The sequence below is a fragment of the Vigna unguiculata genome, chromosome 3, assembly GCF_037176805.1.
Source record: "Vigna unguiculata cultivar grain cowpea cultivar isolate G323 ecotype 2 chromosome 3, ASM3717680v1, whole genome shotgun sequence".
NCBI classification, from domain to species: domain Eukaryota; kingdom Viridiplantae; phylum Streptophyta; class Magnoliopsida; order Fabales; family Fabaceae; genus Vigna; species Vigna unguiculata.
In genome coordinates this window covers 66,605,162-66,623,922 of record NC_140794.1, presented here as the reverse complement: position 1 = coordinate 66,623,922, position 18,761 = coordinate 66,605,162, and the positions used below count along the sequence as shown (strand labels likewise).

The 18,761-nt window shown below is 29.1% G+C and overlaps 2 protein-coding genes across 2 annotated transcripts; one reads left to right on the top strand and one right to left on the bottom strand.

Annotated features, from left to right (window-relative positions):
* The first annotated feature begins 5,217 nt into the window (after window positions 1-5,217).
* On the top strand, window positions 5,218-7,655 carry LOC114176847 (Pseudouridine synthase family protein). The gene is made up of 6 exons (XM_028062027.2): window positions 5,218-5,397; window positions 5,495-5,597; window positions 6,252-6,391; window positions 6,478-6,840; window positions 6,968-7,030; window positions 7,137-7,655. Exons 1-6 carry the CDS (start codon window positions 5,338-5,340, stop codon window positions 7,374-7,376), a joined length of 969 nt encoding a protein of 322 aa, XP_027917828.2. The 5' UTR covers window positions 5,218-5,337; the 3' UTR covers window positions 7,377-7,655.
* A 1,157-nt stretch (window positions 7,656-8,812) lies between these two features.
* LOC114174902 (uncharacterized) lies at window positions 8,813-16,050 on the bottom strand. Its single transcript, XM_028059636.2, has 17 exons — window positions 15,619-16,050; window positions 15,026-15,123; window positions 14,368-14,487; window positions 13,830-13,919; window positions 13,621-13,736; window positions 13,226-13,325; window positions 12,925-12,996; window positions 12,789-12,836; window positions 12,627-12,704; window positions 12,430-12,549; window positions 12,168-12,273; window positions 11,033-11,196; window positions 10,662-10,796; window positions 10,056-10,186; window positions 9,525-9,587; window positions 9,362-9,440; window positions 8,813-9,260 (listed from the first exon to the last, which is right to left on the bottom strand). The coding sequence occupies exons 1-17, from the start codon at window positions 15,917-15,919 to the stop codon at window positions 9,198-9,200; spliced, it is 1,884 nt and encodes a 627-aa protein (XP_027915437.2). The 5' UTR covers window positions 15,920-16,050; the 3' UTR covers window positions 8,813-9,197.
* Between the last annotated feature and the right edge of the window lie 2,711 nt (window positions 16,051-18,761).

The following is an 18,761-nucleotide window of genomic DNA, read 5'->3' as shown; positions in this document are numbered from 1 at the left end:
CGTTAAATATGTTTTTTTTCATTTAAGTGAAATTTGAAATTAGCCTTTTTTCAAAATATTTTATTAATTTAATCTTTTATCTTTAAAAATTCGTGAATTTAGTATTTGTAACCAAATTTTGTTAAGTTTATTTGACGTTTCAAGCGCATTCCATGATAGTATTTGAATTATTTACACCATTTGACACATTTTTTTTTCAATGTTAACTAAAATATTATCATAAAATGCGTTTAAAATATCAAATAAACTTAACAAATTTTGGTAAGAAAAATTATATTCACGTATTTCTGAAAATGAAAGACTAATTTGGTATAAAATTTTAAAAGAAAATTAATTTCAAAATTCACTGAAACTTGAGAAAGAAAAAACATATTTATCCCTAGTTAATCTCGTACATGTAACAAGAAAACTCCCATGTTTTATTCCTCCTTGTTGGATTAGTGTCAATGAAGTTAGTTGGTGATTCATTCATCAAAAACACATAACAAAAACAAAAAGAAAGGTTCAATTTATGAATAAATGCGAACTAGAATATATTTTTCTAAATCCATAGAAGATTATCCATAAATTATTTTGTATCAAACAACTTGTTTCTTCATAAACAATATTTTATCATTTTAATTACGTATTTGGAAAAATATGTCTTATTTCTATCGATTGAAATTAAAAAGTTATAAAAATACTTTATATAAATTTAAGTTATATTACAAGTTCTGAATACTTGTATTTTACTAATTTTATTTTACGAGAAGAATATTTAGTCAATTAAGTTAACAATTTAAAGAATAATAATTGTGTTTTCGTCGTATTTCGCATATCATAATTTCAATTCTTATTTTTATCAAATATTGTTCTAACTCTTCTTTTAGATTTACCAAAGCACACTGTTTCATTCAGAGGCTTCACACGCTCCCAACCACACTTCTAATATTTTATCTACTTTTTTAAATTTCCCCTTTTCTTAAGTTTAAAATTAAAAAATTTATTGTTCAGTTTATGAAAGAACATTTATTTATTAAAAATGTCTTTTTTACTACAATTGTGTTTCAATCAATTGCAAGAGAAGGAAAAAAAAATAAAAGATCTCATTAAGCGTTTCTTATTTTAGAAAAATAAAAATTCTGACATCAATAATGTATTAATTCAAAACTCTGTATGTATTAATAATATGATTAATATCTGGTAACGTCTGGAGTTTTTCTAAATACACGTTACTTTTTGTCTTCTCGGTTGTGGGTTACCTTTTGGTCAACCTACTCGTATTTATAGTGATAACTAGTATTTTTATCCATCAAACGCACGGATTTTAAAAATTGTAATATATTTAATGAATTAATTTTAAATTTTAAGTATATTTAAATTCAATATAAATATTATATTTTATAAATATTAATTTTTTAATTTGTTTTATGATCAAAATATATTTAAATTATCTATATATTTTTAATTATTTCTACCCATGTAACCTGTATAATTTTAAAAATTATACAACTATAATTAAATTTAATATAAATATTTTATTTTATAAAATTAAATAATAATATCTTAATTATTTTTATGATACAAATTTATCTATGTTATTTATATTTTTTTAATACAAATTATTATATATAATTATTTTAAATAATATACCGAGTTAATCAAAATTAAAAAATGGAATTTAATTTTAAATAAAATATTGATTTGACAATATAAAAATATGTAAATATTAGATTCCAAAAATAACAAAATTGAAGAATAATAAAAAATTGTTGTTTAAAGTATTTAAAAATATAAAATTTAGATGAAAAAAAATGTAAATAATATATTTTAAAAAGATAAAAATGATAGACAATAAAAAAAATATAAATACTAAATTACCAAAAACTACAAAAGATAATATCGGGTGAAGGCTTTACTAGGATTCTGGTTAAAGCCCAGCTATGCTTGATCCAGTTTTTAGTATTGAGAGAATATATTGAATGCATTAATCATTCTTTGATCTGTCATTACCCATAAGTTTGAAGATTAACTTTCAGTATCGAGAGGTTTGCAAATTCTTTCTCGGCATGGTTAGTGCACACTTATTACTTTCTTTTTTCTTTTATTTTTATCCCAAAACGAATCATTTTAATTACTTATAGTTTTATTTTATTTAAATGACAAAAATATTTATAAGTATTATTTAGTTGTGTTAATATTTTATTTAATGATAACTGATAAAAATTAAAAAATAATAAAATAATAAAATAACTATATTTTAATGTTAAAAATTAAAATATAATTAAACACAAATAAATTTAAATTAATAGTGGTAAGTAAACATCTAAAATGTTTTAAAAAAAATTAAAGTATAAATTTTACATTTAATTGAATTTCTAAAATACTTATTTTTATTGTTTAGAAAGTTCAAAAATAATATTTTTGTTTTTATAATTTATTATATGCATTTATATTATTTTAATTAATGGAGTTAATTATTAACGTTTTGGTTTTGAATATAAGAATGATGGAACCAATGCATATTAATTATTCTTTAACCGGTTAGCATTCTCCTAAAAAGAATAACATATTTATTGTGAATCTTGCTAACAAATAACTTCAGGGTGTTAAAAACATGGTATCTATACAATTATAGCATATGATCCACAAGTTTAATTATATATATAATTATATATATATATATATATATTATTGTTTTAAAATTAAATTAGTTAGTATCTTTAATGAAGTATAGTTCTAGTTAAGATAGTTTAGTTTGAAGGTTGAGTGAAGTCCGTTAAGCTGAAAAATCAAAATAAGTTAAATCAGGTCAAAGGTTAAGTTGAGTCGACTTATGACAAAAGGGATTTAAGTGAATCAAATCAGCTCAGTTAGAAGGTCATTCATAGTCGGTGCAATCGAAGATAAAGTCGAGTAACTCCGAACGAAGGTCAAGCTAAGTCAATTAAGCAGAAGGTCGACTTTTAGTAGAGTCGGTATGAACGGGAAGGTTGGATTAGGCCAACAAGGACTAAAGGTTGAGTTGAGTTGGTCCAAACACACATTGATTTGAGTCGACCTTGGGCTAAGGTTGAGTCGAGACAACTTGAGCCTAAGATTGAGATAAGATTGCCGGACCAAAGATAGAGACAACTCGGTTAGGCTAAATGATCAAGTTGAGTTAGCCCGAAGTTAAAGCCGAGTCGGCCTAAACGAATGAATGAATTGAGTCGACTTGAGTCAAAGATCGAGATGAATTGATTCAGCCTGAAGGTTGAGGCAAGCCAAAGGTTTAGTTGAGCTGGATCGGGCCAAATGTTTAGTAAAGTCATACCAGTTTGAATGTCAAGTAGATTAGGTAAAATTGAGTCGGTTTGATTGTAAATCGATCTAAGTTGGCTCTACTGAAAGTCAAAATGAGTAGACTCGACTGAAGGTCAAACCGATTTAAACAATAAATTTGGAGCTTATTGAGTCATATCGATTCATGAACCATGATCTAAATGACACCTAATAAGATAGTACTAGTTATAGAATTTCAACTTTATTCTTCTTTTATTAAAAATATATTATTTTTATTATTTCAAATATTTTTTATTAAATTATAAATTTCAATTATTTAAATTCTTCATTGAAACAATTAATTTTTGTTTTAAAAAAAATAAGTTTACCAAATAATTGAATCAATCTTTTAAATTACCTCTTCTAAACCCACTATAAAACATATTTGCCAATAATTAGTCAAAATAGACAAACTTAATTTGACTAATGTATGGTATAATTGTGCGATTTTACTTTTTTTTTTTAGTTTAACCTATTATTAGATAGAGTTCGCTTATGTTGATATTGGCCAATAAATAAAATACATTTGATTAAGTTTATTAATTTAACTCACCATTTTTCATGTTGTGCAATTACCTACTAGAAATTATCGATGAATAACAATCTTGCAATATTGGTTATTTAGGTTTTGTTAACCTAATTAAGAAATTTAAAAAATAAAAAAATTATACAATAATGCATTAAAATCACAAAGAAACATTTTTTATTTTATAATTCAATAAAAAAAATCTTTTGATTTCTTTAATTACTATTGGATTACACCGGCCGGTATTTTTCCAAAAAATTAATAAATACCCTTATACTTGAAAAAAAGTGTTAATTACATCTCAACACTTGAAAAAATGCTTTAATTAGGTTCCTTTCAGACAAAAATGACTAATGCCGTTACTGACATGTCATGTGTTAGTTTGTGTTTTATTTTTATTTTTTTTTTGCAAAAAAAATGTCACGTGTCAAGTCCATAGTGTGACATGTGACATTGTCAGTGTCACATGCAATGCAATGTCACGTGTCAGTGTCACTATCAAATGCATTGTCTTTATTTCAATTTAGTCTCCATATATCTCTCAATGATTCAATCTAGTCCTTAATTATGTGTCACTAATTCAATTTTGACCCATTTTTTTAATAATTAAAATTAATTTTTTAAAAGTTTAAAACTAATTAAGTATAAATATTTTTACAAAAAGTAAATATTTATATTTATATTAAAATTTAGTGGTAAAAGTCATTTTATTAAGTAACTTGTAATAAAAAAAATATTATTAGAACATTTATACAAATAAAAATTTTGGTTTAAAATTTATGAGATACAATATTGTTCTATTTAAAAAAAAGTAATAATTAACAAAGCATGAGTATTAATAAAAAATAATTAATAAAGTAATATGTTAAAAAGTTGTTTTTAATGAAAAAATATTAATATAATATTTATACAAATAATAAATTTGGTTTGAAATTTGAGAGAAATAATATAAATATCAGTACTTAATTTTGTCAAAAATATTTATACTTAATTATTTAATTTTATACAAAATGGATCACAAAAATATTTTGATTATTAAGAAATATTAAGATAAAATTAAATCAAATAGACTAAATTGAATAAAAAAAATATAAGGACTAAATTAAAATTAATACAGTCACAATTGATAATAACATTAACAATATTACGTGTCATACGAAAAATCTAACGCATATTAAAAAATTAAAAATAATTAAAAAAATCGCATGCGTGACATGCTGTTAATAATTTTTTCTGAAAAACAAACTAATCGAAGATATTTTTCAGAAGTTGGATGCAATCGATTTTTTTCTTTTTTAAATTGGTTACCAAGTAATTAAAACCTTATTTTTATAACAGTTAGTTAAGTTAAACCCTAAGCGAAAATGGTTCAACTTGTTTATTTGCGAGTTAAAAGTTGAACAGATTGGGTGTATGTTCGTAAAAAATTCAAAGACATTGATTGTTTTAAAATTTGGTATTCACAAAAGTAAAACGGATAAAGAAGAAAAGGGTGTTGAATTTGTAAGATGAGTTATGCAGTAGGAGCACTGGTTGCTCCATCTTCATCTCCAACTTCCTTCCCTTTGGTAACACTATCTTCTCTTATCCTCTTTCCTTTCCACATCTTCTTCCCTTTCGTGTCATCATAACATTATGTTTTTTTGTTCTTTTCGTGGATTTTAGATAAATTCCACTGCTTCTGTGGAAGTGGAGCATGGGGTGAAGCCCATTGAAGATGGGTATAAGTGGCGCTTGGTTTTGGCTTACGAAGGAACACGATACGCAGGTTTCCCTCTATTTTCATTTTCGCACTCTGCCCATTCCATTTCATCTGTAAAGCCTTTAACTTTCTCAAACATGTTCTCTTGGGTCCTTATCTTTATCTGGGTCTTGCTGATTCACTTGGCACTTATTTTTGTGTCTGGATTCCATGCTTTGAGTGCTTTATTTATTGTGTATTCTCATTCTATTGTTTTGTACAAACCAGTGTCAATGAAACTGCTTTGTTTATCAAGATGTTTGCATCTTTGCATATATTCAATTTTCAGCAGCTTTGAAGAATTTTAAGCATTGCATTTGTCATTTTAGGGTAATCTCATTATTCCTGTTACTGCGATTATAAATAATCACGAGGTCAGAAATTTATAAATTCCATATATACAATGCACTTAAGGGGTAAGCATCTTAATTTTCCAATGTAATTTTGCACCCAAAAATAAATACTATAGTTAATGATGCTTGGCCGAGTAGAGGATGAAAGTGACAGATATTTACCATTTTAAGGACTAAAATGAGGGGTTTCTTGAACTTCCAGAGGATAACAATTCCTTTTTTTTCCTTAAGGTCATCCAAAAAGGTGCACTTTTCCAGTATTAATAAGTAAAAACATAGTTTAGCAATTGAGTTCTTTCCTTTAACCCTTGAATGATGATTATTTCAGGTTGGCAATATCAACAGTCTCCCCCTACTGTACAATGCACTCTGGAGAAAGCTTTAACTCAAGCAACAAAGCTTCAAAGGAAGGATCTCAGTTTGGTTGGTGCTAGCAGGACTGATGCAGGAGTCCATGCCTGGGGTCAGGTCTGGTTTTTGTTTCTTTTATGTGGCTTCAACTATCAAGTAACCCACATTGTAAATTTATGGCTTGGAGGAACTTTCTACTGCAGGTTGCTCATTTCTTTACACCTTTTAACTATAACAATTTGGAAGACATTCATGCAGCTTTGAATGGCCTTCTTCCTTCTGATATCCGAGTTAGAGAGATCAGCCCGGCATCAGCTGAATTCCATGCTCGATTTTCTGCCAAAAGTAAGATTTACCATTACAAGATATACAATGATAGCGTCATGGATCCATTTCAGCGGCATTTTGCTTACCATAGTGTGTATAAACTCAATAACGCTGTAATGAAAGAAGCTGCAAAATATTTTGTTGGGAAGCATGATTTCTCGGCCTTTGCCAATTCATCCCACAATGATGGGGTGCCGGATCCGGTGAAGCAAATATTCCGATTTGATTTGAAAGAAATGGTACGTTACTAGTTCTACCATTTAAGAATTTTACAGTGTATTACCCTCTTTGTACCTTTTTCTTTCTTTATTTTCTGTGAAGACTTTAATGCTTGAAAAGACTGATTACTTCAATATCCTTGATTAGGGAGCTCTTTTGCAACTTGAAGTTGAAGGCACAGGTTTCTTGTATAGACAAGTCCGAAACATGGTAAATAGCTTTGTTCCTAATTAATCTAAAAGAGTAGTCACCAATTTCAAAATTACATAGTAGTTGTTCCACTTTTGCAATGAATATTTGTGTTTGTTTTTTCCAGGTGGCTTTGTTGCTTCAAATTGGTAGGGAAGCTATCCCTCCTGACATTGTTGCTCATATTCTGGCAAGTCGAGATCGCAAAGAGCTTGCAAAATACTCATTGTCTGTCCCTCCTCATGGTCTTTCTCTTGTTTCTATCAAATATAAGGAAAGTCATCTATTGCTTCCACCAGGGTGTCCTGCAAACAGTTTTGGCAAGCATCATACCATAAGGAAATGCAAACTTCCATTATTTCTGTAATAGGCATCAAAACAAACAGTATAAGGTTTTTTTGGGGTAATAGTGACCTTAGGACAGAGTTTTCTCTACATGCAGATTTTTGTGATTTTTAGAAGATGTCATTTGATTGAAGTACTGTATTTGTTTAATTCAAATATGTAGTTCAGTGCTGCCACTGGTGTTCACTACATATATTTTAGAGTTACAGATTAAATTATTAGTCCATTACTACATATAGTACACAAATAAAGAAGATAACTTCCGAAAATCATATATCAATTTGATCTCTTGGCATTGCTACCACGGCTCATTTTTTATTTCTGTTATTATTAAATCTTTTTTTTTTTGTAATTTTCTGTTGTAAGTTTATTTTATTTTATTTTTTAAATCGCAATCTGCTTTTAGAATTTAGTTTTTTTTTTCTACTTTAATTTCAAAATAAATTAGTTTAAAAAATTGCATCTTATTAGAATAAATTTAATGGTGTTGACGATCTAATGATGTTATTATCGTCTTCCTCAAATAATACGTGGGCATTATCAACATTGGCATAAGAATTATATTATCAAAGATCAAATGCATCTAAAACTAGATCACTTGAACACTTGAACTTGGTCCAGTGTCAACATTTCTAGATCATCACAGTGCAAGTAGGTTCAAAACTATGAAAATATCAATGATGTTATGTTATGTTTGAAATAATTACACAAAATAAATAACTAAATTTTAATAGAGAGAAGGTTTAGAAATCTTACCTTTTTCTAAACTCATTGCCTGCTATATATCTAAACCAGTAGTCAAAGACCACCATGAGAAGGGCAACAACTTTGAGACGAGTAATTACATTCTTCCAAGCTCAACTAATATAACATTCTTAACTTTTCTCCTCTCTTCAAGTTTCAAAGTTGCTTATTTTATACTCTTTAATACAAAACAAGTTCATCAATGATGCTTTCAAGTATGAAGAAATGTCAGAGACAAATAAATCATGACAAATCTAGTTACACCAAACCTTATCAAATATCTTCTTTTGGTAAACTTCTTCAACATATTAATTAGCATTGCTCTACCATAACTTTAGGTGGTCCTTTCTTTCCTTCTTGATAGTAAGTAGTTGACCTTCAAACACTTCTCAAAACCTTCAAAGATCAAATCAATGGACAATTTTTGTATTAATAATTTTCCAGTTGACTAGAAATTTGCAACATTTTCAGTAACCCCTTGTACCACGTTCTCCTCTTTAACAAATTCCATAGTATCACCCAACATCTTAAACATTTTATCTCTGCTTTTTGGTTTATCATAAAATGTTTACAAACAAGTCAACTTGTGAACTGTGACCAAACTTGCAGACTCTCATAAGTTTACGAGTTCACCAAGAGTTTGGCAACCGTGACTATACCCAACTGCATTCGATATAGTTAAAAATATACCTACCTATATCTGAATAACTCGAATAAGTAATTACTTACATTTTATTCATAACTATCAAGTTATGGATTGCACAAGACCAATGGATTGTACAACTAAAGTCCATTCACATTAATGATACAAGACCAATGGATTGTACAACATGTCAGAATAGCAAAACAAGCCAGCTGGAAACAGAATCCTAGCATTTTTTGGTTGGGACACTGTTGTCCTATAACCAGTGGCCAACTAACACTACTTGTCTGAGGCAAAAATGCTACCATTGTCCTTCATGAACTTGATACCAGTTTAAATAATACATGGTATCATCATCATCGCAGCATCAAATACTATCACAATGAACATCTGCTCATGGTGTCAACAGCAGATTCTTATTCCCTCTAATTATTCTTCGCTTTCCTCCATTATACCCTAGGCAGAATGCTCATTATTAAGTTGTGAACAATAGTATGTGTACGAGTCATGCGCAAGGTTCTGTGGAACACAAAGAAAAATACCTAGGTCAGTTTAATGTCCAAAGAATCCAATAACGTTATGTATGGCAATAAATGATGAAAAAACAGTTATCAGAATACCTGTTCCTGAGAGCGGAAATACATGAAGGGCGTATAATCCAAAAAGTTTGACACCCTAGATGTATAAATGTCGGCATATCTGTGATAATAACTTAAAAAGTTCAACATCAAAAGAGAAATAAGATGAAATAGAGATCCGGAGCATAATAAAGTAAGCACATACTTCTCAATTTGTCTCATCAAGTGGCTTTTATCCCACAGTCCAGCACGAGATAGAAAACCCCACCTAATGCAGATATATACACCAAGTTAATAGCAATGCATATGGTAAAGATACTCTCTCCCTAACACAAATAGCAAAGGAGAAAAACAAGATATCCCAACTTCCTTCCAACTTTTAAAAAGGTCAAAAACCAGTATACTGATATGGCTTGTAGTTTGTTTGGTATTTAGTTTCATATGGTGATTAGTTTGCCTTGTTATGTTCATGATCACTGTGGATGCCACAGAAAGAGAAGTAACCAGAGGGGAAGGGGGGTTGAAGGTTTGCTATCCTAATAATGTAATGGGGCTATTTTAACCAGGGACAACTTGCCAAGTCAATTACCAGTTAATAGTAATTCCCTTTCATGGCAAATCAGTTATTAAAAAGTGGCTTTACATATTTAACCATGAGGAATCAGTAAATAAATCAAGTACAGGTCGATTACAATTAGAGACTGTCTGAATAAAAAGTTCTATCCTCTAAGTTTACCTTGAATTGAAGAGCTCCCCGTCAGCCTCCAGCATTGGAGCAATTTTCTTATCCAGTCTTTGCATAACAATAAGTAGCTTTTGCATGCTATCAGTGAGGTCTTCATCATTCATGTTAGTTGCTGCTAGGGTCTTTTAAGAACATGGAAAATATTACAATCAGTACTGAAGCAATAGGCCAACAGTATATATAGCCTTATATGGGTAACTAAAAAATTATAATAAAAAGGTATGCTCAGTTTTCTGCGTTTTTTAGGCACAAGAATCACAGTTGAAGCATTAAAAGGTTTCAATATATGAAAGGAAGGTTACTAACTAGGCTAATAATGTCAAAGTTTATAACAAAACATCTAGCATTAATAACTGAGATATGTGAGAACAGCTGTGAATGATTATCTTTAGAATAAGACTATATAGGCAACAAACTAATAGCAGCTAAAGATTGACCACAGGGGTGGGTATTATGTATTCTCACATGAATGCAAAACAAAATTCCTAAGTGCCTTAATGTTTCTCAGATCGCCAACAATGGTAAAAGGTATTTCCATTACTGAAACCAAGGCATAGAAAATGAAATAAATAATAGGATTATATGATCAAAACTTACCTGAGCAGGACGGTCTTTGCTTCGCCTCTGCAGAGCCAGCCGAAGTTGGTTAAAGAGATCCCCTACTACCTCCTTTTGATTTATAAGCTCCACCAGTGATTCTCTATAACTCCGGCTACCAATCAAGGCATTGTACTGCAGTTTCAACATTTGCAAAGCACAATTATATTTCTTAGTTCGATCTAGTCATAGCATCATATTTGCCCTATAAGCACATACAGTTCAATACAATATATTACTGAAGGTCATTAAATACATTTTAGCTTGGAGTTAACAAGCAATCATACTATTTGCTTATTTCGTGAAGAAAAAAAGGAAATTCTAGAGTTTTCTAGTCAGAAAATTTTCAAACATAAGCTGGTCATACTAACCTCTTCTTCCAGTTCTCGACAAATCAATGCTGTCCGCCATCGCAAATGGACTTTGGATTGACTGACATCAGTGTAAATATGGTCGCCAACATACAATATCTCATCTCCATGAATACCTAGAGAATTTTCAACCATTTGTGCACTTCCCCCTGAATACAAACCACCTGCAGAAGATGGTAGATGGTAGATGGAGTAGCATGATCATCAGTAGTAAAATGAGCAGCTCAATTATCCTCAGTGAAAAATAACATGATGATCGGATGAATAGAGTATTAAATTAAATTTTGGAAAAAAATGGCAGCAATTTTGCATTTCAGTTAATAAATTATCATGACAAATAATAAGATTTGATACAATCTAATAAATTTCTAGAACTAAATGGTCGATAAATATTAATGCATCATAAAAATGTATGTTTTTTTTTCTTTGTATTGTCTACAATCTACGACTTATTCCCCATTCCCATTTCTGTAAAGGAGGTAGCAGCAAACCCAAAAGTCAACAGTAACAGATATATTCGAGAAAGGAATGCCTCCAATTACCTAACCTTTTTTGGTTTTGTTAAACGAATAAGGAGCAGTTGCATTCCATTTTCGAAGTTCAAAATTGTACTTCAAAATAATGTATTTCTCATTTTGAAACCCTTATGCACTTTTATGGCAACAGATCCAAAAACCTATATCAGTAACAGATTTATTCGTAGAGAAAGTAATGCCGAAATAAAAATATATAACCCTTTTGGTTTTGGTAAAGGAATAAAAAAGTGCACTGGTCTCAATTTGTATTACACGCATTCCAATTTTGGAAATCTCAAAATGTACTGTAAAATAATGTATTTCTCATTTTGAAACCTTATTGTCTGTTTAGGTCAATAAATCCGGGAACAGTATTGTCCTTTTAGTCCAATAAATTTGAATTACTCACATTCCATTTTTGGAAGTCTAAAGTGTATTCAAAATAACATATTTCTCATTTTGAAACCCAGTGGTCCTTTTTCTGTTGTCATTTTAGTTCAATAAATTTGGGAACAGTATTCCAAACGACATTCTTCATTTATATATTAACCTATAACTAAAATATTTAGGATGACCGCATTCTCTTGATTGGAAAATAAGAATCTCAAACTACTAATTACCAGTTTGAGCCTTGAAGCATGGACGCATAAGACCCTCATCTGTGACGACTTCATACATGGGGTGTGATGTTTGGAAGAACTCTGGTTTTCTTGCAGAGACAATTACCTATCCATGAACAAAACCATACCCATTTATGCAAATTTATTTCATAAGTTTAGGGCAAAATAATGATGGGGAGATAGAGTATTTCATTCCTCCAATGTCAAGAACTTTTGTAAATTTCTTCAAGAATAAAATAAGAAATAATGTACACGAACTTACAATGTCAAATAGATCTCGCCAACTCATATCATTAGGAAGGAATCTATTAAAAGAATGCCGCATCATTTTGTCAGTGTAATGATAATCTGAGTTGGTAATCAGCAGAAGTTTTTTACCAGCCTGTTTCAAGTAGACAACTGGTAAGGAGTAGAAGGGCAACATATATCATGCAAAATATAACACATTACAAGTAATACCTCCTTCTGATCCAGAAGCGCCAAAGGTAATTCTGGATCAGGTTCCACAAAAAGTTCAGGCTTAGACATGATCTCGCTCTGCATAAATTTCATGTCATTTGTTGTGAATGAAGCACATCACTATAACTTCACAGTGGCCAATACCAGCTTGACTGTGTTTACCTTAAGGCGACCTTCTACATGTGCCCAGAAAAGAGCTTTTCCAACAGCCTGAAAGTTGTGGCAATGGTAAAGAAAAGAACTCAAATAATCAAATATGTTATTTAAGGTTTCAAAACCTTTGCCCCACCCATATTACCTTATATAGTCCTTTATAATCGAGAGGGCCAAGATCTGCTGGTATAGTCCCATCATCCAATCTGTCAACCATCTGAAAGTAATAGTACATCATTAATAAAGCCTCATCAAAACCATTATTATACATTAAATAAGTCATATTATTATAAAAAATTAGAGAGGGTAACACAGCTTACAGGATCTACCGTACATTTAAATTTCAAAAGAGAGCTAACATTGTTAAACTTTAAGAGATAACATTATATCAGAATATATTTCCACTACCGAAAGTTTTGAGGTTTTCTCCAGCAATAGCAACATACCTGCATGTAGGCCACAGCTTCAGACACAGAAAACAGTGTATTGAGAAACTCCCATCGATTCTCCTTTCGCAGGTCCACCAGTTCTCTTCCATACATCTCACTTCCATTGCATATAAAGTTTAGTAGCACTCTCCAGTTTTTGATAAATGACATCTACTAAGCTATTAATGTGTGTGAACATGTATGCATGAGAGTTAATAATTTATAAATAACATATATCAATTTGAAGGCTGTGCAGTAACACAACCAACCAATGAATAGTTGATGAAGATTCATGTGCAACCCAAAATGATCAAGTCGGTATTTTTAGAAGAGGGATTTCTGTCATCCTAAATGGTGTATGTTTTGACATTTCCATTATCAGGAATAAAAATGCAAGGTCTGATGACACTTACCTCACAGCTCGAGTAGATAACATTTTGGTGCCATGCATGGCTCTTTTTATGTAACCAAATCGATCAGCTTTAACCAAATTTCCTTTCTCTTTGTCTATGACAAGGCCTCTAATTACCTGAACAATTTATAACAGAATGCAAAGATCAGTTAAACAAAAAGGAGAGAATATGGATAGCCAAATGCCTTTAGCTTGCCAGAGAGAACATACCAGGTCAGGATCAAAGGCAAGTCCATCAACAGGGAAACCCATGTTCCTAAGGTTTTCCATACAGTAGTCATAAGCCCTGCCTTCCCAAGCCTGTAAGAGAATACGTCAATATCAGAAAAGTCCATTAACTGAACAGAAACAAACCTACAGTTCCAGGAAACACCACACAGTACATCAACTGATTTGTACTTCTATGATTTTGAAACACCATGCCAATGTTTTTAACAAACAAGAATAAAACCATCAAGCAGTGAAGGAGGAAAGTACTTTTTATTTACCAATGTGATAAACATAAGAACTAATAGAATGAATTAGTACTATAAAATAGTATTGAGTAGTATTGACTCATTTGATGATTCAGTCAGCGTCAGTATTATTGCCTTATGCTAAAATTACTAATTTACTACAGAAATTGTGTTTACAAATCTGACATACAATACAACACAGTCAAAAATTGAACAAAGTTATATCTGCATATTTAGTTATTAGGATTGTAAAATTTCATACAGACTACATGGTACATGGAACAGAAGTGTACCATCACGTTATAATGAATCAAGGTATAGTCCATGTCATATCCAATGGCACTGATGGACCTCAGATTCAATGTACGGCTGCAGAATATTCCACGAGGCGAATTTCTGGATGAAGAAGGGCTCTACACATGAACACAAACAAATGATATTTTCTTACAGAACATGAATCCACTTCTCAGTCAAATCCAGGCATGAAAAGAGTGAGAAAGCAAAAACAGAAAAAAGGCGAAATAAGAGTGCCAGTCAAAAACAATAATTAGATGAAAAAAATATCAAGTGATGGAGGAAGTAATAGGTAGTAGTGTAATAATGATCTAAAATACGAGAGGTCAATGCAATTTGTGAAACTAGTCAGTTCATGATGTTTGAATAGACAATGCAAAAATTAAAAAGAGGATAAGACGTGTGAATATTAAGCATACAGCTCACAAAAAACACAATTTGTAGCATATGTAATGTTCATTATCCATCCATGCCTATGTTGGGAAGAGAATTTGATAATGATACAAGTATGCACACAACAGACGCGGTAGGATACGGATACCCACAGATATATTCATAATTCATTCATCAAGAAATTGCATAGGACGCAGGAAAGTAGACTGAAAATTGAAAAAACAAAAACAAGCAAAGCAAGAAAAAGTAGTGAGCCAACTGCACCGGAATGCCCAAATCTTTTAGCAAATCCCCTGCTTGTCTTGCTTCTGATCTGGCCACTTCCTCAATTGGACCTTCTAAAGCAGCATGACCATCAAATCCTACAAGCAAGAAGACCAACATTTGTCTTGTTTAGCACGTTTACAAAAAACCACATTCAGTTATACATTTAAATAAGAGTAAAGATAGAAAACTTATTCATTAAACACTTCTAGGAGTAAAATAAATCAGGAAAATACATCCCGTTCTATAAGAAATTATACATTTAAAATTAACTTAGTATGAGTTAAAGAAGCCCATAAGAAATTGTAACAAATTAACTTCAGTAACTTTAGTAGTAACGAAAACTATATGAACTCGATATGTACTCGAAGTGAATGAAATCGGTCTAAGGTGTTGTTCAGACCATTAAGAAATAACTGTATAATCCAATGTCGTCCATTCTTGATATAAAGAAAACTTCACGTTCAGAAACAACACTTAATCTTGTAATTGTGCAAGAAATAACAAACTGCATCCAAAACAAGCAACACAAAAGCGGAATATTTGCATGTAAAGACTGAAAGGCAGAATTTTGGAAAAGTTTCAAGCATTACCAAAAGCCTCAAGATGCTCCGACTTGACATTCAAATCACCTTTGGTACTCTGCCCAAGGTAGTCCACGTCGGACTTGTTCGACGACGTCACAGAGAAGAAGTCAGAGTTTGAGTCGGCGCTGCAGCGAAAAGGCTTCAAAGCCTTTTCTGATTTCAAATTCACGCCGTTATGGGGAGTGGGTCTGGTAAAGGCTGCAATCTTGAAGCAATTGTTGTTGTTGGTGAGGCTGGTGGACGCCACTGCCGGCGAAGCATCGCTGCCGTGGACGGCGAAGACGCCCAAAAGTTCCGTGGCGTACATTAATTTGCGGTGGTTGAAGTGAGGGAAGAGAGAGGAAAAAAGAATATGGTTGGTGGGAAACACTGGCAGTGAAGAGTGAAGAAAGAGTTGTGGATAGAGCTTCTTGCAACAATAGAGTAAGCGAAAACTGATCATAGAATCTTTTTCTTATACTTTTGAGGTGTTAATTTTTTATTTGGAATTTATGGGGATGTGTTATGTTGTTATATAGAGAAAAAGTTCTTTTTTCTTTACTTACCATTTTGTTAAATTTTATTATTTATTATAGGAACTAGTCTTATGCCTTCGGTTACATTTGTTAGTTTAACGTGTATTAATCAGTAAAGATAATTGATTTATTATCATTATGTAATCAAAAGTACGTGGTTATATTTGCTTATAATAATAATATTTTTTGACCATAATCTAATTAATTTATATGACATTTTTAATCTGTGTAATACTAATAAGTTTTCAATTTATTATGTTGTGTAATTGATTATGCTTTGATATGACATAAGTAAATAATTAAAAATAGTTTTAATTACATAAAGTTGTCGTAGATAATAATTAAACACACATATCAATCTTACTATTAATACTAAAATTAGTAATGCTAATATTATTTCAAATAATAATATGATTATCTAGAAAATATATAAATTATTGAAATATGATCTCATAAAAATAAAAGTGAAATGTATGTATAAAATGTAAAAAATAAAAGTAAAATGTATGTACAAAATAAAAATAAAGTATAGACATATTCTGAGATATGAATGATCTTCTACAAAATGAAAACAACATGAATTAATGTTAAATTTTGTAAATAAAAGTACATGCAAATATAAACAAAATATATATATATATATATATATATATATATATATATATATATATATATATATATATAAAGATAATGACACAAGAAATTAAAGATTTTTTTTACATAACAAATATTAAAATTAAAAAATAACACTTCGATATATGAATTTATTTGAGTTAAATTATAAAATTGACATAATAAGTAATTAGTAATATATATATATATATATATATATATGATTAAAAATTCAAATTAGACATTAAAATTAAATATTATGTTAAATGAAATATTTTAAGTTGTCTTTTGTCGTGTTGTTTGTCAATTTATGGTATATGAACTGATTATTATTATAATTAATAATAATAATAATGTAAATGCTAATAATAATAATAATAATAATATTACTACTGATCATAATTTTGACTAATATTATTACCGTATGCTAATGTTAATACAAATAACAATATGGTTATGTAGAGAAAATAAAATATGCAAGTAATTGACACATGATCTCGTACAAAATAAAAGTAAAATGTTGGTACAAAATAAAATAAAAGTAGATGGTAGGCACATCGTACAATATGAATGATCTCGTACAAAATAAAAACTTGAGATTGATGTTCAAATCTATATATAGAAACATATGCATATTGATATAAGATAAATAGACAGACAGTCAGACAAAACTATTAAAAGATATTGACATATGATGAATCAAGAATATCCCCATTTTTTAAATGATAAATGCTAAAATTTAAAAAAAAAATAACATTTAAGTATGAATTTATTTGTACTAAATTATAAGATTGATATAATAATTTATTGGTGATATGTAGATATATGATTAAAATTTCTTATTAAACATTTTAGTTAAATATTAAATTAAATAAAATGTCTTAGTTTCTCCTATCAGTCTTGTTCATTTGTTCATAGATTTGTGATACAACAATGGTTAATAATAATAATAATAATATTATTATTATTATCATCGATATCAATACTAATAATAATAATACTACTAATAATAATAATAATAATACTAATATTATTACTAATAATAATAATATCAATAATAATAATAATATAACTAATGTTAATATTAATTTAAATAATAATAAAATTTGTAAAAAAAATATAATTAATTAACATATCACCAGGTAGAAAATACTAATTCAAATATACTATAAATTTCATATAAAAAATAAGTGAATTTCTAGGTATCATCTAACTATTTAGTTTTTATTTTTTAAAAGAAAAAGTTGTTATAGTGAATTTATTTAATAATAATAATAATTAAAAAATTATAGTTTATTACATAATCAATAAAAACCAAACATTTATATAAAATAACATAGTTAAGTTAAATTAAACAAAATATAGTAGATAAAAAAAAAGTAGAGAATCTTCTCTTTAATTCTCCATCTAGATTATTATAACGTAAATAAATTCATTAATGGATAAAATTTGGTGCTAATTAATTTTCTTTTAAATTAAAAACAAACTGAAAATGATAAATTTTTTTTACCATTTTATGTCAATTTATTTTCCCACAAAATCCTCTTTCTTTTTTAATTTGTAATAAAAAATAATACAATTATTATTATATTTAAATTAATAATTTATTTATTTGATTATATCAAATATTATAATTATATATACTTAAAAATATGATAAATAATAGTAAATATAATATGAAGTTTAGGTTAAAATTTGTCAATGAAATATTAAAGAAGAATTGGCCAAATGAAAGCAAAGAAAAAAATGAAATTAAATTTAAAGTATTTTAAATAATAGTAACATGTACATGGAAATCAAATGCAATATACCGTATCACATAAATTCATTAAAAAAAATTAGAGTATGCACGGATAATAAAATACACCTACATATCACATAAGATTTACATACATGAGTTATAAACGCATAATATAAATGAATATATTGTCGAATGTAATTCGTGCATACACACGGCTCTTTTGGCATAGAATATTTTTTTATAATTATTAATATAAATTCTAAATTAGTTTTATATATGAT

Bases quoted from the DNA above. Each gene is read 5' to 3' on its own strand.
- LOC114176847 (XM_028062027.2), top strand. From the start codon at position 5,338: ATGAGTTATGCAGTAGGAGCACTGGTTGCTCCATCTTCATCTCCAACT. The intron at 5,598-6,251 runs GTTTCCCTCTAT...TGATTATTTCAG, and splicing joins CGAAGGAACACGATACGCAG to GTTGGCAATATCAACAGTCT. The intron at 7,031-7,136 runs GTAAATAGCTTT...TGTTTTTTCCAG, and splicing joins ATAGACAAGTCCGAAACATG to GTGGCTTTGTTGCTTCAAAT.
- LOC114174902 (XM_028059636.2), bottom strand. From the start codon at position 15,919: ATGTACGCCACGGAACTTTTGGGCGTCTTCGCCGTCCACGGCAGCGAT. The intron at 15,124-15,618 runs GTAATGCTTGAA...TCTTGCTTGTAG, and splicing joins GGAGCATCTTGAGGCTTTTG to GATTTGATGGTCATGCTGCT. The intron at 9,441-9,524 runs GTATGTGCTTAC...TTATTATCACAG, and splicing joins TTGATGAGACAAATTGAGAA to ATATGCCGACATTTATACAT.